Source organism: Onychomys torridus, chromosome 3 (assembly GCF_903995425.1).
Source record: "Onychomys torridus chromosome 3, mOncTor1.1, whole genome shotgun sequence".
Classification (NCBI taxonomy): domain Eukaryota; kingdom Metazoa; phylum Chordata; class Mammalia; order Rodentia; family Cricetidae; genus Onychomys; species Onychomys torridus.
In genome coordinates, this window is record NC_050445.1 from 28,782,453 (window position 1) to 28,804,788 (window position 22,336).

At 45.5% G+C, this 22,336-nt stretch overlaps 2 gene segments (V, D, J or C); both read right to left on the reverse strand.

Annotated features, from left to right (window-relative positions):
• Nucleotides 1–2,438: 2,438 nt before the first annotated feature.
• Nucleotides 2,439–8,194, reverse strand: LOC118580002. The segment is given in 6 exon segments: nucleotides 2,439–2,651; nucleotides 2,944–3,050; nucleotides 3,190–3,207; nucleotides 3,716–4,093; nucleotides 7,602–7,656; nucleotides 8,156–8,194. Coding segments are annotated over 6 exon segments (618 nt in total).
• A 3,368-nt stretch (nucleotides 8,195–11,562) lies between these two features.
• LOC118579709 overlaps nucleotides 11,563–22,336 on the reverse strand; it is a 506,004-nt gene continuing 495,230 nt past the window's right edge. The window contains 5 exon segments of the C gene segment in view: nucleotides 11,563–11,765; nucleotides 12,070–12,176; nucleotides 12,271–12,288; nucleotides 12,741–13,118; nucleotides 16,362–16,399. Of these exon segments, the coding sequence occupies nucleotides 11,745–11,765; nucleotides 12,070–12,176; nucleotides 12,271–12,288; nucleotides 12,741–13,118; nucleotides 16,362–16,399 (562 nt within the window).

Below are 22,336 nucleotides of genomic sequence, written 5' to 3' on the forward strand. Positions count from 1 at the left end.
GATCTGTTGGCAAACTCTCAGGGTATTATCCAGTGCCTCCTCCTCCAGCCTCCCACCTCTTGCTGTGCCTGCTTTCTGCACCCAACAGCAAACAGTTGCCAAGCCTTCAGACCCAATTATCTCCCACACAGAGACATCCTCTCCCCATCTCCACTCTGGTCTAGTGCTAAAGGTGCTCAATCGTCACCATGTTCTCTACCATCCTTCCCTACTCTAATCTCCCTGGTCTACACAACGACTCCAGTTTCTCCAAAGCATTTGCTGGCATCTCTCATGTACTTATCTTCCCACCCTACATGAGAATAGAAACACCACATGTGATTATTGCCTCCATAAATCTAGAGAGTGGAAGACATCTTTTTTGTGAATGCAGGTGTAGTGCTTAAAACCCATCTCCACTGTTATTATATATTCTAGCCATCATCAAAACAGCTACAGTAAAAATATACACAAGTGACAAAGACAATTACCCACAGAAAACCAAAACCATAAAGCAGTAGTGTAATTGGAAGCATCTATAAAGTTACCATTTATAGATGTAACTATAATGTAACCATCTCCTAGGTCGAGCCTGACAAGAAGCTCATCATTTCTGGGCTATGAAAACTCCCAATCTGGAGCCTTCCAAATTTACTTTCTGGACGTGTAATGTCTTGAAAGGAATAGTGTACCTCCAGGATCATGCCCACCCAGAACTTCCAAGGGAGGTTTTGTTTGGAAAAAGGTCTCCTCATCTACAATTGGTTAAGGGCTAAAAATGGAAATGTTCAGGATTTAAGTTGAGTCTCAAATCCAGCGACTCATGTCTAGAAAGAGAGGAGAGGGGCATGCACACACAGAAACATGGGGGAGAGTGTCACATGAAGGCCAAGGCAGAGGTTGAGAGTGGAGCTGGCACAAGACCAGGAGTACTGAGAGCAAGGGGAAGGAGAAGGAGCAAGAAAGGATTCTTCCCTGAAACTGCTGGAGAGCAGTGTGATGCTTTTGGACTTGGGACTTCCAGAACTGCAAGAGAATTGATTTCTTTCTACTGCTCCAATCCACTCAGTGGCACTTTGTTGTATGTCTTGTACGTGTTGTGTTGGCAGCCCTGGAAAACTGATATTCTGTGGAACTTAGGCAGCCTTGGTGTGATTCCTTCTAGAGGTACTTTCCTAGAGCTTGGGAGAAGCTGCTCCATGGTCACCATGACACCGTGAGTGAGCACACCTTCATGGTGACTGCTCCAGGGTCACCAAGACACCATGAGTGAGCACACCATCAAGGTCACCAGGACGATGAAGCTTCTAGAATCATTATCTTTGGAAAAACATACTGCAGTTTCAACGGTTACTATTTCATCTGCAAACTACCATGTCTACAGCTGTGAATTAGGGAAACAATTTACTTTTATTGTCACTGTAATTATAAATGCACGTGTCACTACCTAGCCTAAGGCCCAGAGACAGTGAACAGTCTCTCAGGAAAGTACTTCCTCCTTGTCCTCTCCTTTCTTTGCTTTTAGACTTTGCTTCTCACCCCAACACTAACAACTGACTTTGATGTAGGCCCCCACCGTTCTGTGCTTGTGCTATGCATTCTCTAATCTCTGCCAAGTAAATTGTTCTATTATAATGATTAAACCACATAGTTTACACTGCTAAGGTAACTGTCTCTGTCTAGGAGTGGCACCTAACATCCTCAGCCCAGGGTGCTCTGGTCTCAATCTAACAAGAAAATTTACACATTGGAAGGGTTACACTTCATGTGTAATACCTTAGTCTCTACTGGGCCCCCACCCAGAATCTGACCCTGTGTGCCATAGTCCTGGGGAGACCACGTTCCTAAACTTCATATGTCAGTTTTTCTACTCTCATTGTCTTCTCTAAGACCGGAGGCTAGACATGGAGAGTTCCACAGATTTTTTTTCCGAGACAGGGTTTCTCTGTGTAGCTTTAGAGCCTGTCCTGGAACTTGTGCTGTAAACCAGGCTGGCCTCAAACTCACTGAGTTCTGCCTGCCTCTGCCTCCCAAGTCCTAGGATTAAAGGCATGTGCCACCACTACCTAGCCAAGTTCCACAGATCTTTAGTTAAAACTTTCAAACCAGATAAGCCAGTGATACTAAGGACAGACGCAGATAAAACCCAAAGATGTAACAAAAAGGGCTCTGTAATCTCTAGGTCAGCCTAGCCTCTGCCCTGTGCTGGGTGGGGTTATTGTTAGGGGTAGTTTTCTTTCTCTGTCCGTATCCTGCTGGTGTTCCAGGACATAGTCATTGCCCTTCAGACAAAATGGCTCTTTGGAGGATCTTGAGTACACAGGAGAAAGAAACATTTTTGGCACGGAAGCAGGTTTGCCACTCTGTTTACCTTTTCAGACCAGTAGGAGTGTCAGTAACAGCACTAAACGGCAAAGGTCCCCAAAGATACTGCTGAGACACAACCAGGCCCAGCTCAACATTTTTATTGATTTAGTCTGTTTCAGAGTCAAGAGGTCAGTCTTTGGGTAGAGGCAAGGAAGGACGGATATCCATGGAGGAAGAAGAGATGCTTTGAATAAAGAATAACTCCAGAGGAACAGGGATTGGAGAAGGTCCAGGAGAATCCAGGACTAGGATGGAGAACAACCCAGGATGCACAAGAGTTGGTCTCAGGAATTTTTTTTCTTGACCTGAGGAGGAAAAGATATTGTTAGAGACCCAGGAACCATGAAGTAGGGGGAGGGGTCAGATTAGGCGGATTCTCAAGAACGATTTTTGAAAAGAGCTCCCTGGTTCTCTTCATCTGCCAAGAGTGCATACATAACTGTTCCTTCATGTTTCTCTTTGGTCAGTGTCCCTTATGGTCTTTTTGAGATGATAGGCTATATTGGGGGCTGGGTCCTCCTCTGAGATGCCCTTATATTCCATGTACAGTAGTCTATACCCTCTATTCAACTGCTTGTCCCATCCTACCATTCTTACCACGGCCATCAGCACCAGGGCACTGATGAGTACAGCATACAGGGTGGCCTTCCCCAGTAGGATCTCATAGAGGATGGTGGCAGACAGAACCCCCTGGCGATAGGATGCTGTTGACAGGAAAGGAAAATGGACAGTGCCTGTGAGTAGGTAGCAGTGGTCACCCTTGTCCTTGGTGTCTGTAGGTTCTTGGCTTTCCGGAGCCCAGTCCGTGGAAGACTCAGAGAAGGGGGGGGAGGGTTTACTCACACGAGGTGATGCCACAGTCTGAAAGAAAAGAGAGGGAGAAAAAAATGGGTGAGAGAATGTCACTTCTTGGTTATATTGAGCCCTAAACAGCAAAATTTAAAGCTAGCCTCGAAGGCCACAAACAAGTGCAAGTCAGATGGTATGAGCACCCTCCTCATAATGTCTTTCTTAGGTTGAAGGACAAGTACAAGCCACTATCACTGTAACCTTAAAAATCTAGGACCAGTAATGTGGCTGAGACACAGCACATAGATGCTGGACTGCATGGTAGGTGTGAGGGAACCTATCAGCACAGATCAGAGGCACTAAATGACTGAGAACCAATGGGCCTGAGCTGCCTCATTAAGTTTAAGTACTCTGTGGGAGGAAGTAAATGCTATGGTTTTCTAACACCATGTCCTTGATCATAACTTCCAGCACTCCAGCTTTCTGCTAGATCTATTCTTTGCTTCTACATGGATCTTTCCATTTTTCTGAGATATTGGTGCTATACAGTCTCCTCACCAACACCCAAGGTCCCACATACCTGCTCGGCCCCAGGCATCTGCACTAATGTTCTGGGTGACAGGCTTGGGTGAGTCATTGTCCCACTGATCTTCATCTGTAAGCCCATAGAACTGGACTTGGCAGCGGAAGTGGTTGCGAGGATTGTGCCAGAAGTTTGCAGAGACCCTTAGGCGGCTGCTCAGGCAGTAGGTGATGTTATTGGTCTCCTTGTAGGGCTGAGGGTCTGTGCTGACTCCATTGCGGAGCTCCTTTCCATTCACCCACCAGCTCAGTTCCACATGGTCAGGGTAGAAGCCCCTGGCCAGGCACACGAGGGTAGCCATGTGTTTGTCAATGATCTCTGCTTCTGATGGCTCAAACAAGGTGACCTTGGGTGGGCTCACCTTGCTCAGGTCCTCTGGAAAGTAAAGAGGGGTGGAATTAGCATTTTGTTGACCACTGTGTAAGTCCAGTAGAGGCTGTAAGTATCTGAGAAGATTGAGGGCTGAGAGAGTTTCTGAAAAAGCAAGCATGTTGTGCCAGGCCCCATTTGCTTTGGAATCACTACTCCATTTCTCTTTTTTCTTGCCCATTACTTTTATTCATCCAGTGGGCATCACTATCCCCTGGCCTTCTATTCTCATAAGGGGATACTATAAATGGTCCTGCCCAACACTTGGCACAATGTTCCTTTATTGACATTGTTTAAATCATCCTTCATCAAGTAAAGGTTACTTCTGATTATTATATGTGGCAGTTAAAAGGAAACTGCCACAGAAATCAGAATTGCAGAAACTGAATCGCAAGCAATGACCTTCTGTGCCCATGTGACCACGGGAAAGTCTCTTGAATGTCTCTGCATCAGCTTTTCTATGCTTGCAAAGTGAAATGTACAGCACTGACTTCCAGAACTGACATAAGGATTCAAGACATCCTGCCTTTGCCAGGGCTTCTGTGTCTGAAGCTAAGGGGCAGAGGAATGAAGGATAATTAAGAACGAGATTGCCATTTGGCATAAGGAAGCTTCCCTCAGACCACAGTCTACAGATGGCCTATTTTCATGACCTGGATGTGAAGATATCTTGGTCTACAGTGTGTTCAGGAGGATGTAAGGTTTACTGAATTTTGTGGTGTGTGAAATAAACCTATCAACTCCTCTGCCTCCAAATACCACCAATTCTTTGTATTTTTCTGACTATTCTTTGTTTCCAAGCAATTTGGTGAAAATGTAGAGATAAATAAATTTTGTTTCAGCAAACCACAGTCTTCTGGATAAGGAAGAAACTTTCCTCTGCCCCTTTTTATATTTCTACGGATATCACTTCATTCCAGGGCTCATGTCATTGGCATCCAATCTGCAGAATTCAGATTAGTGCTTGGTGTCAAACTCTGCAGCCATCACTTTGGAGTTCTGTTTCTTTTTAGTAGAAGTCTCCACATTTTTCTTTACCTCCCCCCCCCTTTTTTTACAGCATCTTCATCTGTGGCCCATAATGGCCTAGAACTCACTCTATAGTCCAAGCTGGCTTAGAACTCACTGTGTAGCCCAGGTTGGCCTCACATTCATGGCATTCCACTCAGGTCAGTCTCTCTAGTGTCTAGTGCTGGGATTGTAGATTTGTGTCACCACACCTGGCCACATTTTCATTTTTTGGCTAAGCATGGAAGCATCCTGGCTGCCTCTGCTTCTGCTCAACCTCTTCCCCTAATGCCTCATCTTTTATTTATTTAGGTCCAATGGACCTCCATGGAAATGGTAATAATCCTGCTTCTCTCTATGGTACTTGACTCATCAATTTTTCTGCTTTTGGTCTAACTAGCCTAATTCTGTCTCATAGATACTGGCATTGAGAGTCTCCCAGCCTTCTATGGGAACTGAACATCTTGCTCAGTACTGTCTAGTCCCTGTTGCAAAAGCCAAAGATTTGCCTGAGTCAGGCATGCTGTTATCTGTTGTATTAATTAACACCACAGTCAGGACAAACAGAAGCAGATACTCACTATACCCTAAGTATTACTTATATCACTCCATAGGGAGACTGGTGGTAGCTGTACATCCATGTGTGTGAGTCCCTGGGGATTCTTGGGAGGTGGAATTGCCTGTGAAAGTGAACTGTGTTTTAGTAAGCTACTGTTGGTATGTGATTTGTTTGTGAACTGGACTTGCTGTGGGAAAAATTATAAAATTCCTTTTCCTCCTTCTCAAACCACCTCCACCACATCTGTATCCATAGAAGAGGATCACACATTAACTTACCTAAGCTTACCTTATCACAAAAGAGCCAGGACTGAATTTAGACTCATATGGTTATAATGTCTGGCTATTTTCTCTATCCTACCTGACCACAGGAAATCAGGATTTCCTTTAGGCACACTTTTACATGGCTGAGTCCCCTTGGATTCAGCTTAGTGTTCTAACCTCAAATGGTGTCCACTGTTGTTATTGTTATCAAATAATACAGGTTCACATTCCCAGCCTGTGAGTTATTTCTCCTGGCCCCCATTGCCAAGTGATAGTTAAGGTCTATTCTAGTATCAGGATCCTAAGGTTGTTCAAGCATTTTTCCTCATCTCACAGCCTAAATATTTGAACTTTAATGTGTGCTTATGATCAACAAACTCCCTTCACGATCTGATCTGTCTAGCCTGGAATACGTGTGAACAGTGAAGATTTGAGTCAGGACTCAGGGAAATAACCTGAGGATCTATGGACCCCAGTGAATAAGATCTCCCTGACTTGGGGCTGACTAGCCATGAGAAGGTGCAGAAGCATGTCCCTAGGCTCCCATCCCTGCTTCAAGGAATCCCAAACTTAGAAGGGAAACAGTCAATAGTATGTCAACAACACCTGATTCTTCTGTTCCAGCTTATGTTTATCTGTCTGTCCTTGGTTTCTTGCCTGGCACATTCTCCTTCTTTGAAAAGACCCTCGTTTGAACAACTTTTGCTGATGAGACCATCCTAGAGGTCAGCAGCAACACCTTTGGGATCCCCCGGCCTCTATCTGCCCTTTTTTCTCTTGTTACGTTTCTCTCCTGTTACTTATTTTCTAAAACAAGTTTTTTCCGCAGTCCTGATAACTCGTTTTCTCCATCACTCACCCAGGGCGTGCAAACCTCAGAGAAAAGAGAACTAACCCCACTCTGTCCTGGCTTGCGAAAACAATGCTTGGCACCCAATACCTTCCCTCAGGCAGCCCTCCCAGAAGCGGAGAAGTTGAAAGCAGACTCGACAGGGAAGATCTATCCCAAACTCCCCCAGCAACCCAGGAACTAAGGATGGGAAGCGTGTGTGTGCAATGCCCCGAATCTTACCTAAGACGGTGAGCCTGGTGCCTGGACCGAAATACTGCTCATAGGAGCACAGAGGCGCAACCCCACATGCAAACCGGCGCAATGCAGTGTGCAGCCAGCTAGTCCCCAGTTCGTGACTATCTCCTTGCTACTCAGCCTTGCACAGGGCCTGGGAGCCCTGTGCAAAGACGCCAGCAGCCCGGACGCTTGCCGCTGCAGTTGCCCCAGAAGCTCACCTAGCATGGTCATCGGGCTGCCAGTCCCAAAAACAAGGTCTGCGAAGCACAACCCGAATACTCCCCACAGAAACCCGGCCAAGGCACCCGCACCCACTGCAGCCCCAGCCTGCCGCCAGCCACCGTGCTTGGGACCCCAGCTCACCTAACACGAGGAGCCGCGTGCCTGGCCCAAAGTACTGGGTCTCTTGGTTCACGGCACCAGAGCCCAGCACAAAAACACCCCAACTCACCTAGCACTGACAGTCGGGTGCCTGCACCGAAGTACTGGGTGTTTTGGCTCACAGCCCCTTTGGTACAGCACAAAAACTGGCCCTGGCTATTCTTACCGGGGAATCCCGGAAAGGAGATGCCTGCCCATCCTCGCGGCCCCTCCTATCACTAGGTCCCAACTTACCAAGCACGGTCAGTCTGGTTCCTGGGCCAAAATACAGCGTGTCTGTGCTCACAGCCTCCGGACTCAGGACAAAAACTCAGTCCTGCCCACTCCTGTTATCCCAACCCTGGCTCAGATCCTCATCAACCGTGAGTGCTCTCTTGATGCCAGCATCCAGTCCAGAAATCCTTCTGCCTGGGCAGGTCAGCGCAGACTGAGAGGAAACTGAACAGCTGCCCTACTCTGTCCATTTTACCCCCAATGGTAGCCCTCCAGCTGCCCTGCTTACCCAACACTGTCAGCTTGGAGCCGTCCCCAAAGTACAGCTGCCCGGTGTTTGCACAGTTTGGGGGTTGCTGGCACAAACCCTCTCTTCCCTGATGCAGGGCCTTGGATGGCCTTGGATGGCTAAGCGCCCACTAAGGCTTTCTGGCTGCATTATGCTACCTTCTCTCCCACCTGTGTGGCCATTGCCTTCTTACCTAGCACCGTGAGTCGAGTCCCTGATCCGAAGAACTGTTCAGCATAGGAACACAGCAGAAAAGGGCTGCCAAGAACTCTTCCTCCTTCCTCACCTTCCTTAGCACAGACTCAGGGTTACCCACTTTCTCCATCTAACTCCAGAATTGACAAGGCAGTCTGGACATCGCATGAGGCCAACCTCAATTTGAAGAGGAGACACAACATTTGGCTTGGGAATCAATAGCCACCTAATTCCCTCGGGGGTTGACTCAGTGACCTTGAAGTCTGAAGGCTTCCTGGTGGGGTTGGACAGCCTCTGATGAGAAAAGACTTGTAACACGTTCCCACAATGTGTTTATTTATTTACATAATATTTCTAATGAGTTCTTAATTTACCATGCATGTACAGATACTTTCCCAAGGGTAATAAGCCTTATAAAAGGGGCTGAATGGTGAACCTACTTCCCTGGACTGGCTTTCACATTCATGGGAAGCTGTCTAGGGCAAGGAAACTCATAGCTAACCATAAGACCTTGTGGGACCACTCACATAGACCCCTCCTCATATGGCAAATGCATTCCTTGGGCTGAGAGTTGATATTTTCAGGGCTAGAGCTTTTTGTAAAAGCACCTCCTCTATTTGAATCATTGTGCCCCCCCCCCCAGTCCCCACAATGTTACACCATGATACAAAAAAGTTTCTTCCCACAGGTGCCCTCCCTCAGTCCCCGGGCAGGGGCAGGAAGCCCAGGTGGCAGAGAGGTTAGCCTGACTGAGAGGGGCCCTGGGGAAAGACTAAAGCTGGGGAAATTTAAAGAAAGGAGGAGCTTGGAGAAGATCTTGGTACTAATGGTGTTGTTGATGGGGGCAGGGAGCCCCTTTTCTGAACATGCTCTCACCCTGGGAGACATCTGTGTCACTGGGTCTCCCCTCTTTGACTCACAGTGCCCACCTCCTCAGGCTAGCATTTATAGTGAGGTGGGTGGGAGGAGGGAGGAGGAAGGGCCCCCCTCACAGGAGAAACTCCAGAGCAGTTGATGCAACTTAGAACACAGAGACAAATATCACAGAAACTGCCATCATTCCTGTTGCTACCCAAAGTTCAGCTTCCTCACTCGCTTCCTCCACAAATGTTTATTGGGTACCTATATGTGTTAGGTTATACGCTGTTTGCAAGGAAATGAGCCCATGCTCAGAGGGGCATGTGCTGGTGTCATTTTGATTATTTCTGTCTCTGACCCTTGCACCCTACTAAATGGCTAACCTCCGAAGCATCCAGACACATAGTGTGTGCTTTTTCTCCTGCTTTCTGGTAAGCATGACCACTCTCTAGAGTGCACAGATGAGACCACTTTGGAAGAATCTGTCCCTTCTCCTGCCCTTGTCTGATTAGCTAGCTGCTGAGTGCAGTTTAGTGGATAGTACACAGAAACTTCAAAGCACTGGCTTTTATTTTTGCTCTTTTTCTTCATGGCTTAGTCCCTTTATGGACAGGTGGGTTTCTTGAGGACTGTGGTTTAGTTACCTCTGTTCTGTGGGTGGTCAGAAGTAACACATTACGGTTGTATGTGTTTAGTAAGTGGGTACTGTGAATGTACATGTAAATATGTGTGTCTGTGTATAGCTACATATGCATGTTTGCATAGATTAAACTCTGAATCATATGCAATAGAGAGGGAAAGGCTGTGTAGAAGTGTAGATGGCTGTTTTGGGAGGACTCCACAGAGATGACTGTATCTAAAATAGGATCACTTTTATTTCCCTCATTATTCACACGTTTATTAGAAAATTACTACCAAGTGTCTATCCCGAACCAAAATACCATGAAGTATTGCAGGGTACTATTAAAAAAATACCCTGGTTATGGAAGAATCAGCAGTTACATGGGGTGGGGGGAGTCAGACAATAAATAGTAAGTGTCATGAAGGAAGTCTTCACAAGGGGCCAGATGGTAAAATACAGGATGTACTTGATCTAGTCTTATGGAGTTAGAGGTAAGGACTGGGCAACAGAATGCTAGAGAAGGTTCCGGGAAGACACTTAAAGCCACGTAGGGTTACTGGGAGGAGAAGGGGCACCACATTGCTCTAGATGGAGTAGGCAGAAGAACATGCTGAATGGCCTGAAAGGGACGAGAGAAGTGGGGTATGTGGGATTATGAGTAATATGAATCATCAGCTCTTTATGCCATCTTCAGGATGGCAGCTACCTCACCATGGTGACATGACTACCTCACCATGGTGATATGACTATCTCACCATTGTGACATGATACCCCACGATGGTGCTATGACTAACCTACCATGGTGACATGACTACCTCACCATGGTGACATGACTACCCCACCATGGTGATATGACTACCCCATCATGGTGACATGACTACACCACCATGACATGACTACCCTACCATGGTGCCATGACTACCTCACCATGGTGATATGACTATCTCACCATTGTGACATGATACCCCACGATGGTGCTATGACTAACCCACCATGGTGACATGACTACCCCACCATGGTGACATGACTACCCCACCAGGGTGACATGACTACACCACCATGACATGACTACCCCACCATGGTGATATGACTACCCCATCATGGTGACATGACTACCCCACCATGGTGATATGACTACCCCACCATGGTGACATGACTACCCCATCATGGTGACATGACTACACCACCATGACATGACTACCCTACCATGGTGCCATGACTACCTCACCATGGTGACATGACTACCCCACCATGGTGACATGACTACTCCACCATGGTAACATGACTACCCCATGATGGTGACATGACTACCTCACCATGGTGACATGACTACACAGCCATGGTGACATGACTACCCCATGATGGTGACATGACTACCTCACCATGGTGACATGAGAACACAAGGAGCTTGTGAAGGCTTCCTAGATGTAGAAATAAGGCTTACTCTTGCTTTTAGGAAGCTCTATTTTCTGTACTTCTAGGCACAACCATGGGGTATTGTTTAAGTCCATCTATTTCACTAGGTAATAATTTACCAACAGATTGGTATCTTAAACAAAAGACATGTCCCCCATGGAATATAATTTTCCAAGACTGCATGATTGTGCACCCTGCTGGGAAAGCTGCTTGGTGAACAAGCAGGGATTCACTGAGAGGCTGAAAGGAAGATTGGTGATACACAGGGAACCAAGCCTTGTTAGCCACTAGAAAATGACCGGCTGCAGGTGGATACATTCATGTAACCTATAGCTGCTGCTCCCAGAGTGCTTTTCTGAGAATCAGAAACTTTCTGTACTCAGAATCCGTCTTTCTCTCTTGAGAATTTTTGGTCCCATCACCACCTTCCAAACTTAGCCTCTTCTGTTACTCTCAGGGTGGGGGGCCCTCACATTTCTTACCTGAGGGGGCCACCATTTTTTTTTTGAATATTTCTTCTTTCATGATTGATAAGGGAGTTCAGGAACAGACAAGAATAGGTCATTCTAGAACATGTTTATTGGTTATGTTTATTGGTTTTAAGTGTGCTAGCTAGGCATTCTCCAGGCCACAGGGATTTCAGATGAGCATGTGTAAGCACATATGACCAGTAGGCAGACTTTAGGATGCACAGACAAGTGAGAACAGCTCTTCAGAAGTGCTGGAAAAAGAGAATCCGAGTTCACAGAATGCTTTGGAAGCTCTGGGCTCTCCAGGTCTGGCCTCAGGAATGCTTTCTTTTAACCTGCAGAAGAGAAAGATTTACCAAGGGCCATGCACAGTGGGACTCGAGAGGAAGTAGGAAAGACCATTCAGAGAAATAATAGGGCTCCTCAAATATCCCTTGGGGTTTTGGGTTACCACAGCTTGTCCTCTGCATGACTCATTCACTGCAGTTTTTAAAGTTTCTGCTTGTCTTTTATGGTATGGGAGCAAAAATGTATCTATTGCTCTCCTCTGGTTCTGTTAGAGCCCTTAAACCCCTGGATCTTAGTGTCCTGTGTGCCACGTGTCCCCTCCCCTGTGTGGTCCACTTGCCCATTCCTTACCGTGGCCATCAGCACTAGGGTACTGATAAGCACTGCGTACAGGGTGGCTTTCCCCAGCAGGATCTCATAAAGGACAGTAGCCGACAGGACCCCTTGTTGGTAGGATACTGTTGAGAGTGAAAGGAGAGCAGGTAAGTACCTTTGGATGGGCAGCTAGTTCTGTAGTCGAGGTCATGAGACGTGAAGAGGGAGTCAACTCACCTGAGGTAATGCCACAATCTGCAAGAAAAGGGAGACAAGAAAATTGATGAGACCTCTTTTTATTAAGCAGACTGAAAATTAAGTCAGCCTTGAGGCTAGCATAGTTTGACATGTCCAGATCTGCCTCTCCAAGGGGCCCCAGAACCCTCTCTCTTCTGTTGTGTCATTGCATACCCATTATTCTTGAAACCAATGGCTTCGGCACCAAAGATAATGATTCAGAGGCTGAGCTGCACAGGGCCATGGAAAGGAGACCACACAGGTAAGGTTGCTGGATGAGGATCTGGTGTTAGGATTAGCTGTGGCTGTCTAGTTTATCTTCTTGGCAAACTTTAGTCCCCTGCCACCATTTTTTGTTTGTTTGTTTTTTAATCTAGGCTTCCTTCTGGCTTTTGCCTGTATTTCTCAATTTCTCTTTGATACCAGTGATACCCATTTTTATTACCAGCTGCTCCCCAGGTCCCACTTACCTGCTCGGCCCCAGGCATCTGCACTGATGTTCTGGGTGACAGGCTTGGGTGAGTCATTGTCCCACTGATCTTCATCTGTAAGCCCATAGAACTGGACTTGGCAGCGGAAGTGGTTGCGAGGATTGTGCCAGAAGTTTGCAGAGACCCTTAGGCGGCTGCTCAGGCAGTAGGTGATGTTATTGGTCTCCTTGTAGGGCTGAGGGTCTGTGCTGACTCCACTGCGGAGCTCCTTTCCATTCACCCACCAGCTCAGTTCCACATGGTCAGGGTAGAAGCCCCTGGCCAGGCACACGAGGGTAGCCATGTGTTTGTCAATGATCTCTGCTTCTGATGGCTCAAACAAGGTGACCTTGGGTGGGCTCACCTTGCTCAGGTCCTCTGGAAATGAAGAGAGAAGGACAGCTCTGAGAGCTGTCTAGCTCTGGCTTGGACTGTGTGATGGGGGGCTGGAAGTGGCCATTATAAAGTACACTATAAACTATAGTAGAGTAGGTCCTGGTAGCATTTGGTCACTGTCTAACTCTGTTGTAGGTCTCCCTTCATGTTCCCTCTTTTTTGTGGGTTTATCTAAGTATATGCTCTGTATACCCTCTCCCCCATTTTCCTGAGGTGGAATGGTACCTTGATTTTCTGGACTTTCTTGTAATGCCTCACACACTGTGATTTCGTTTGATCTCCTGTGATAAAGAATATACCCAGTTTTTTTTTTCTTTCAAAATCATAATCGGTGCATGGCTATCTGATCTTTTAGATTTGAAATAGTTGAATTGGGAGAGCCTGCATTTTGAGGCAAATGTGTCATATTAACATCATGATCCTAAGAACTAAGGTGATTTTTTATTACTATTTTCTTTTGGGGGGCGTGGTGAATGTATTAATGTACTTGGGTGATTCTGCATACCATCAACATTTGTTGCCTAAAAGAGACCTTTTCAACATAACATCCAGAACAGTGTCTAAGTTTCTGAATACCTTGCTCAACACTTCCCACCCCCTCTCTCTGCATGCACTTGCTTTGAGGTCCCAGCTTGTCTCTGGCTGATGGCCTATCTGATGTTCCACATTTACTCCTACACTGAGGTGTAAGAGGGCTGTGGCAGCTTGCTCAGGGAAACTGCAATCCTGTGGAAGATATTATTCATAGGGTGAACTCTTCTATTTTTCCGTGCTCAGAAAGCCTCCTTGATGAGTTTCATAATTCTGGTTCACAGCCTAACTTTGTATTCTTTAGTGTAGTGAATAATTAATTACTCATATAAACAAATCTTAAAGCATAGGGTCCCTTCAGAAGTGGGTCTCCACTGCAATGGCCTGGGCCACTCACATACTTGGAAGATGGGACAGAAAAACCTTCTAAGATTGTTGAAAAGAATGACACCTTCTGAAGACACCAGAGATGCAAAAATTCACATAAACCTCTAAGCATTTTCCCTTTTTGTGGAGTTTAACATCTTCCCATCCTGACTCTGTCCTGACATGAAGGCAAGGTTCTGATGCAGAAACACAACAATATGAGATCTCTTTGCTCTGTCTGAAGTTGAGGACTTGTGGGGGAAATTGAGAAATGGGTTTGAAAAAAGACAGTGGCTTGAAGGAAAATCAATAATAGAAATAAAGATAGTCACATGAGGTGAGCTTTGAATCCTTTAAAAGAATTTGGGAGAGAGAAAGTGGTATGGGAGGAGTTGGAGAGAAGGAGGGAAGAATGGGAGAGATGTAGAGTCAATACTCATGCATGAGGTTCTCAAAAGTAAAATGCAAACAAAACCAATAATTTTAACTTAGTCCTTTAAGTTAAAGTTAATTTTAAATAGTCCTTCCTATTTTATGTGTCTTACAGACCCTGGGACAGCTTAGCATTAAAAAAACAAAAAACAAAACAAAACAAAAACCCACTTTTTTTTAGGGCTATCCAGTGCTCAGTAGTTTACTTTAGTATCTATGGCATGGGTCTTCAAGAAAATATCTGTGCAAGCTTCTAGTCCTGGGAGAACCAAGCTATCCTATCCTTCCATTTTTTTTTTCTGTCTCTTTCAGACATCATCACTTCCCTACCCTGCTCCCCCAGCCTGTCTGCTTTCCTCTCAATTATATTGGTTATGTTGGGCTTTCACCACAGATAACTAGCTTATTATCCCAAGACAGACCTGGAGTCTGAGGACCGCTTATCTCTTTTCTCTTCTTTATACATAATCTGTAGCTGTTGCTAATATATCATTTTTCTGGTTGTAAGCTTATTCATATCTATGCCTGAGATACCCACCAACAACAATGTACTTCAAACACCCCTGTAGGCAGCTACAGCTCCTGTCATACTATAACAAAGACTTATGCCCTCTACTCAGGATCAGCCCTTAAGTCACCACCAGCATGGTCCCCTCTGCCAGCTAGCCCTTTAAACCACACGAGGAAGACAAACAAGGGTCTTCAGAGACTGATAGAGAGAGGGGAAAAGATGAAGGCACGATTAGAAGTCTTCACTGAAGGTCGGTGTCAATATTTCAAATCAGAAGACAGAGCCATGTACCAAAACAAGTCAGCGGCGCAGAAAAGGAATGGGAATGGAAAGGGCGGAGAAGTGGTACTAGAGAGAAAACAAGGCAATGCATCCATTCAGAGACTACAGAGATGGGAGTCCAAAGAGTAATAAAGAGAAGGCAAGAAGACTCAAAGCCCCGAAGCAAGGCATCCTGTGACTAGAAGGAGAAAACCACCTCAGGGATCAGCAAGCTGCCAGGCTCTAGGGAAAGCAGGACTCCAGATGGGAGCGGGTGACTCTGCCTTCCACTCTTATACCTAAGTTCCTTTCCCAGGCCACTGTGATCCAACACAGGCACCCCTCCAGTCATCAATAGAGCCCCCATACCTGTCACAGTGAGCCGGGTGCCTGCTGCAAAGAAGAGGGGCGAATTATAGGAACACAACGACAGGCGGCCTTGGTAAAACCCGCAGCAGCTCCAAGCTGGAGAGCTGGTTTTAGTTCTCCGAGAGCTGGATGACTGGCACTCTGCCTGCAGGCAGGAGTCTAGACCACAGTCATCCCATGAGACAAGTGACAGGACAGGACAGGAGGAAGGGACGCAGAAGGAGCACATCCAAGCAAACAGAAAGGTAAGATCATGCTAGGGGTAGGGAGGGGACCGCTCAGAGACTGAAGACTTCTGGGGAAAGAAGCAGTTGCGGGTTCACCTTGTCATAAGGGAGTTAGAGGAGTCTTTTAGGCCCCAGCAAGTAAAAGAATAACTAAGTTCCTCGACCCCTTCCACCAGTGCTGGGGGTTCACAGACACTCTGGCTCCAAGGGACAGTATAGAAGCCCTACCTCTTTGGTTCTGTAGCTTACTTAGAACAGAGTCGATCGAGTCCCCTCTCCAAAATTCTGGGCCTGATTGTTACACAGTACAACAGGAGAGCAACAAACAGCCCCCCTCCACCAGCTGCTGGGGCCCTCCTTGAGACACCGACTCCACACAGGATTCCCAGGGACTTCAGCACATTCTCCACCCTTTCATCCTCTGAGCCACAACCTAGGCTGAGACTTCAGGCCCTTCCTTCTCCAAGGAGCTTTCCAGGGCCCCCAGGCTTACAACATATCCTTCCGAGAAAGAAACCTTTTACATACCCAGGACAGACAGCTTGGTCCCATGACCGAAAAATAATCTTTCGTTGTTAAACACAACATTAAAGCCTGGTGGTAAAACTGCTTGCTGATTTCTGTCCTCCTCCCCAAGCCCACCTGCCAGCTAGCTTCCCTCACTCTCAAGGACATTTTTATCTCTGGGAGTGGAACTAATATAATTGACAGTCAGTTTTCCTGGTGGGTCCATGCATCCTCCTCTCCAAAATCTGTCTTCTGGCTGTGTGAGAGGGCCAAACAGCAGGACTATGAGCAGTATATGAGGCTGACTTCCAGTTGAGCCTGCCTGCACTTAGCAGGGTGCCCAGGCTTGGCACAGCCAGCCTGTGAAATATTGGAGATGGACATTCTTCCCTTCTTGTAAGCATGAGCACAGAAATTTAGATCTTCCTGACAGTGACAGAAGTACACTGCAGCATAGGCACCCCAGACAGGGGCTGCCTCTGGTGCTCAGCCATTTGACCCTAACTTACCTACAACAGTGAGCCGGCTTCCTTCTCCAAAATAGACCGTGTTTCCAGAACACAGCCTCCCAAGTCCACTTCAAAACTCCTCACTTGTTTGTGAGCCCATCTCCTTTCTCTTTCCTGTCCTCCATTCCAGGTCCCTCTTGACTCTGCCAGGAACCTTCAGACCACCTTTGTGGATTTAGCCTCCCTAGAATGTAGTCCTTGTCATGAACCCGCTTTCTTCCTTAGGCAAGACCCATGAGCTAGATCTTCTGGTTCCCAGGGCAAAGTCAGACTTTTCATCCCACACCCAAAGACCCTTAGACCTTACCTATTACTGAAAGCCTGGTCCCTGAGCCGAAGGTGTAGTCATAGTTTGCACATCAAAATATAGGAATTCTAAAATGGACACAGAGGACATGCTTTGTCCTAAGACAGGCCTGGGAATTTACCTGAAAGATATCTTACCTACAACGGTGAGTCTGGTTCCTTTACCAAAGAAAACTTGTGTGTTTGCACAGTGCCATGGGGCAAGGAGGAAAACAAGCCTAAAGTGTGAAGAGAGGATGGTCCCAGCTAGTCTCTGGAGGACCCTAGGAGAAATGACATCCTCATGTGCATTGTAGATATTGCACAACAGAGCATTTTGATGTTAGACATTTGGGGATGTAGAACATGGCAGATTCCATCAAGTGGGACCTACATCCCTTTTGTGAAGAATGCCCTCTCTCTGAGACTATATATATGGTCTCTCTCTGAGGATCCATCAAAGTGAGGTAGGCTTGCTGAGAGCAGGTTCCCAGGACCAGCCCAGAGCTGAGATCTCCATGGCTTCTTTTTGAGCAATCTGTAGGATTGTTCACAGCTGGTTCACCTTTCCATTGGTGGTGGTCTTATTCCATAGGGGTTGGCTGAAGGGGGTATCCCTGCATCCTTTGCTTCTGGGGCCACTGAGCCATTCTTCCTACGTTTGTGATCTTTCTGCATAGGAGGCTTCCCAGAAAAGGCCCTTTTCTTTTCCATGATCTTGGCCTGGCAAGCAGCAGGGGTAAAGTGGAAGCATTCTGGATCTAAGCACATGTAGGCCTGGGTCCCAGGAGAAAAGCAGAGCACTGTGGGGCCTTAGGGACAGACAGAAAGGTTTTTGTAAAGGTTTCCCATAGAATTGAATCACCGTGCCCCCTGTCCCCACAATGTTACAGCTTTATACAAAAACGACCCACCCATAGGTCCACCCCTTGAAGGCTGGAAGAAACCACCAGAGCAGCTGGTCCTCTGAGGGGAGCTGAAGATAGAAAAGTTGACATCGCCCCCATTGTGCAAGGTGGTGTAAGAAGTGAGCCAATACAGGGAGTCTTCTCCTTGCCCCCTGGCCTTCTTTTGAATGTCTTTGTTCTTGGAACTGGGTGTCATTGCAGTGCTGTTTGCTGAAGGGACTGGTTCCCCACTCGTATCCACCCTTCTCAAGCTGTCGTCATATAAGGGAACCACCCACCCTATAAAGAAGTAGCAGCCCCCAATCTAGACTGGCTCCACCCTTGCTCCAAGGCTGTGCGTCACTCAGAGGTTACATTTTCCTCCCAAGAGCAAGACTGTGTAGTATGTGGACTCTCTCTCTTGTGACAGACTCAAGCCTTCTCAAGGGGTTAACTAGACTCTGGACTTCTTAGAATGATGGTAAAGATGCATCATATTTCCAGGAATGGGTATGAAATGAGGGGAAGTGACCACAAGTGTTATCATGTCATTACTCATCAAGTTCGGCAAAGGGAGATGGGGATAAGTCTCCTTGGAGGCGGGGTAGGGAGAGATACAGTTTGGAAATCATCCTAATTAATCTATAATTAATTACAGGTAGACACAAGGTAGTCTTTCTCTGAAGACATTTCAAAGCATTGGTAGATACTTCAAATTTCGTGGTTCAAGATGAGTCCGGCAGAGAGTGGAGGTGCACACATTCTAGCACTGTGAGATGAAGCAAGCAAATCTGGGAATATGAGTCCAGTCTGGTCTAGTACAGAGTTGCAGGCAAGCTAGGACTATACTTGGAGACAAACTGACTCTGAGTCCCACCCGCCTTTGCATGCCCTGGAGATCTTCCCCTCAGTGATGCTTCCTTTCATTGCCTGTCAAGCAATGATGTAAAACCCAGGTGAAGAAAAGACAGACTTGACTATGTAATTTTGTCACATTTGTATAAGAAATAGAAACAGAATAAAAAGCTAACTAAAAACCTAGGAAAATATTTGCAATTCTCACCATCAGGGCTAGTAATCAATGAGAAGGTAATTTAACAGCTCAATTAAAAAAAAAAAAAAGCAAATAGCAGATGTTTTAGAGAAAAAGAAATCAAAATGGTGCTTAAGTGTAGGGAAAAGTCCTCACCATGATAATACGAAGAAAAACTACATTGAAAGCACACCTTTTAGCAATTCGAAAATTGAGCTATTAGAGACTGTTTTCTTGGGGACTTCACAATGAAATAAAGACTTGAGTATATTTGTTGCTAGTAGGAATACAAAACGATTAAAAGAAAACTATCTAGAAAATGACTAGAAAACCACAATGAAGGCATAAGTGCATTCCCATTTTTATTTTCACCCAGAATGTCACCCCAGGAAATTTGCCTTGTAGGTACAGTTGCATACAAATGAAACTTTCAGCACTTGGGAGGCTGAGGTGGAAAGATTGTTACAAGTTTAAGCCTAGCTTAGTTCACAGAGAAAGATCTTGTCTCAAAAATCCACCTGCTCACTGGTGGATTGCTTGCATGATGGAGACCCTGGGTTTGATTCCTCAGAACTGCAAAACAAAACCAAAAAGAAATGTGGGTAAAAATACGAAACAAATGGTTTAAGGCAATTACCCACCAACGACAGTGGCAAAGAACAGGCCATTTCTTGTTGATTTTATGGTGAGTTTCAGTTTTGGAGACATATACCTATATTATTTGTTCTAAATAAAATTTAAAAAAAGTCAGTATAAAAGGAAGGAAAACTATAAAATGCCATTTTATATAAAATATATGAAAATCTGCTTAAAAAATACTTAGTTTCAAGTCATTAGTTTTTTTCAAAGATCAGTTTTTGTAAGAAGCTGTTTCATGATCTTGCTTTTAGCTCAGGGAGGTCTGGGCCCCTTAGGAAGCTTGTTAGGATGCAAATGTCTAACCAATTCCCTTGAGCTTTTGGTTAAAAAATCTCTAGGACTGAGTTTGTTAACATAGTCAAATACATAACCAGAAGAGGTTGCTAAGTATGCTTCTGTCACAGCAGGAGGCCTGGCACCTCCTGGGCCAAATAGGAAGTTGTAACCCTCGGATAACAGCAGAGTGCTAGCTACTGGTCCTCTGAACTGGAAGCAGGGCAACGGGGAGACAGTCTGTCTCTTTAATAGTGGCAGATCTTACAACTCTCCTGTAAGCCTGAGTAAAAAGCCCATCTCTTTTATCTTTCCATTCTTCATTCTTTTTCCATTGAGCTATATGTTTTATTTTGATCTATTTTTCACCTTTTGATTTCGCACTCAACCTCTTTCCCTAGAAATGATTTATTCATTAAGCCAGAATTTCCTTTTAATCATATAGCTGGGTATCTTAGTGTCATCAGGCCTTAAAGATAATAGTACCATATGTTTTTGTGTTTCAGTGTCATAGTTTCTGATGGTGTTTTTCCAGTTTGCTCATCTGGGCATTGAGACCAAATGTAAAGGTGCAGCATTTTAAAAAACAATAATTTTTTGTATTTTATCTATCTATCTATCTATCTATCTATCTATCTATCTATCTATCTATCTATCTATCTATCTATCTATCTATGTATCCTTTTGTTTACTCACTCACTAATTCATTCATTCATTAATTCATTTTTTTTTTTTTTTTTTAACCTGGGCAAACAGCATAGATCAATTTGGGCAGAAATCAGGTTGTGGTCATTCATACATATGGACAGCAGAGGGCAGCCTTTCCTTATTTAATTTCTTCTTTCTTTTTTCTTTCTTTTCTTTTCTTTTCTTTTCTTTTTTTTTAAATAAAGACGGGGTCTCACTATGCAGTTCTGGCTGTCCCGGAACTCACTGTGTAGACCAGGCTGGCCTCGAACTCACAGAAATCTGTCTGCCTCTGCCTCCCTAGTGCTGGGATTAAATGCATTCAACCCTAAGCCGTCTTTTTATTTATTCTTTTGTCCTAAGTAATTGCCATTTGGGCTTAGCCATCAGAGGGTAAGCAGAGTGTGCAGAACACTGGTGGGCACAGGAAAGGAGACTTTCAAAAGGTGTATGTTTGAGGTAAGGGGGTGAGATGGAGAGTCATACACATAGAATTTTATACAGGAACAGTTCCCGGACATTTTAGGATGTTAATGGGTTTCTTTTAGTCCTTCCTACCCTGGTGGGTTTCTCAGGAACTAAAACACAAAGATGTTAAAATGAGTAGCAAATAGTAAAAAGGTCAAACTACTCAAGACTCTTTATTGAGTTCTGGGACTGGGGCACCTAGCTGATATATCCATTTCTTGGGAACCCCATCCCTGGTGCCTGTCTGACTGAACTCATAAGGTCACCTTTTATGGCTAGGGGACTTTGACAAATTATTAAGCCTTTTAAACCATAAATATCCTTATATATAGGGGTAATGTCTATTTTAGACAGTTGTGGTGCTAAGTGATGTAATTCATGCAAAGACGGCAGAGTGGTTGGTTGTATTGCTGAGTCTTCTGTTTGCAGCCTTTTCTGGTATTTCACTGTGCAGCCCAGGCTGAGGACAAGCTTGTCGCAATCCTTCTCTCTCCACCTTCCTGTTGCTGGGATTACAGTGTGCACTATCATATGGGCATCTAGGAGCTCTGTTGGCACACTGCTTCTTAAATTTCATCATGAAGAGAGTGGCCTGGAAGGTTCACTAAAGTATAGGTTACTGAGCCCCACCCCAGGATTTCTTACTCAATAGTTGCAGAGTGGAGTCCAGTGTTTTCCTTGTTCCTAAGTCTTCATGATTCTGATGTTCCTCTTCAAGGATCACTCTTTCAGAAGCATTCTGGAAAGATATCTTCCACTACCCATGTCTGTATGCCTCTTCAATGTTCTATTCATTCAATCACTGTGTACTTAACTACATGCCAGGTTTAGTATCATCACTGGTTTTGGGATAATGAAGATAAGATTTCTTTCCAAGTGGTTCAAGGTCAGGGCTGGAGAGATGGTTCAGTGGTTAAGAGCACTGGTTGATCTTACAGAGGACCTGGGTTCAATTCCTAGCAGCCACATGGCAGCTCATAACTGTCTGGATGGAACTCCAGTTCCAGGGAATCTGAAGCCTTCACATCAATGTGAGAGGACTCGGTGGCCAAACCAGGGCCATGACAGGCTCTCCTAAGCAGCCCTGACATGGACTGGGCCTTAGTTCTGGTTTGCTAGAACTGGCTGGAGCTGAGCAAGCAGTTCTCAGGAAAAACACAATTTAGGGGCAACCAATCAACAGGCACCCCGAAGGCCCTTCTGCTGGCTCAGCAG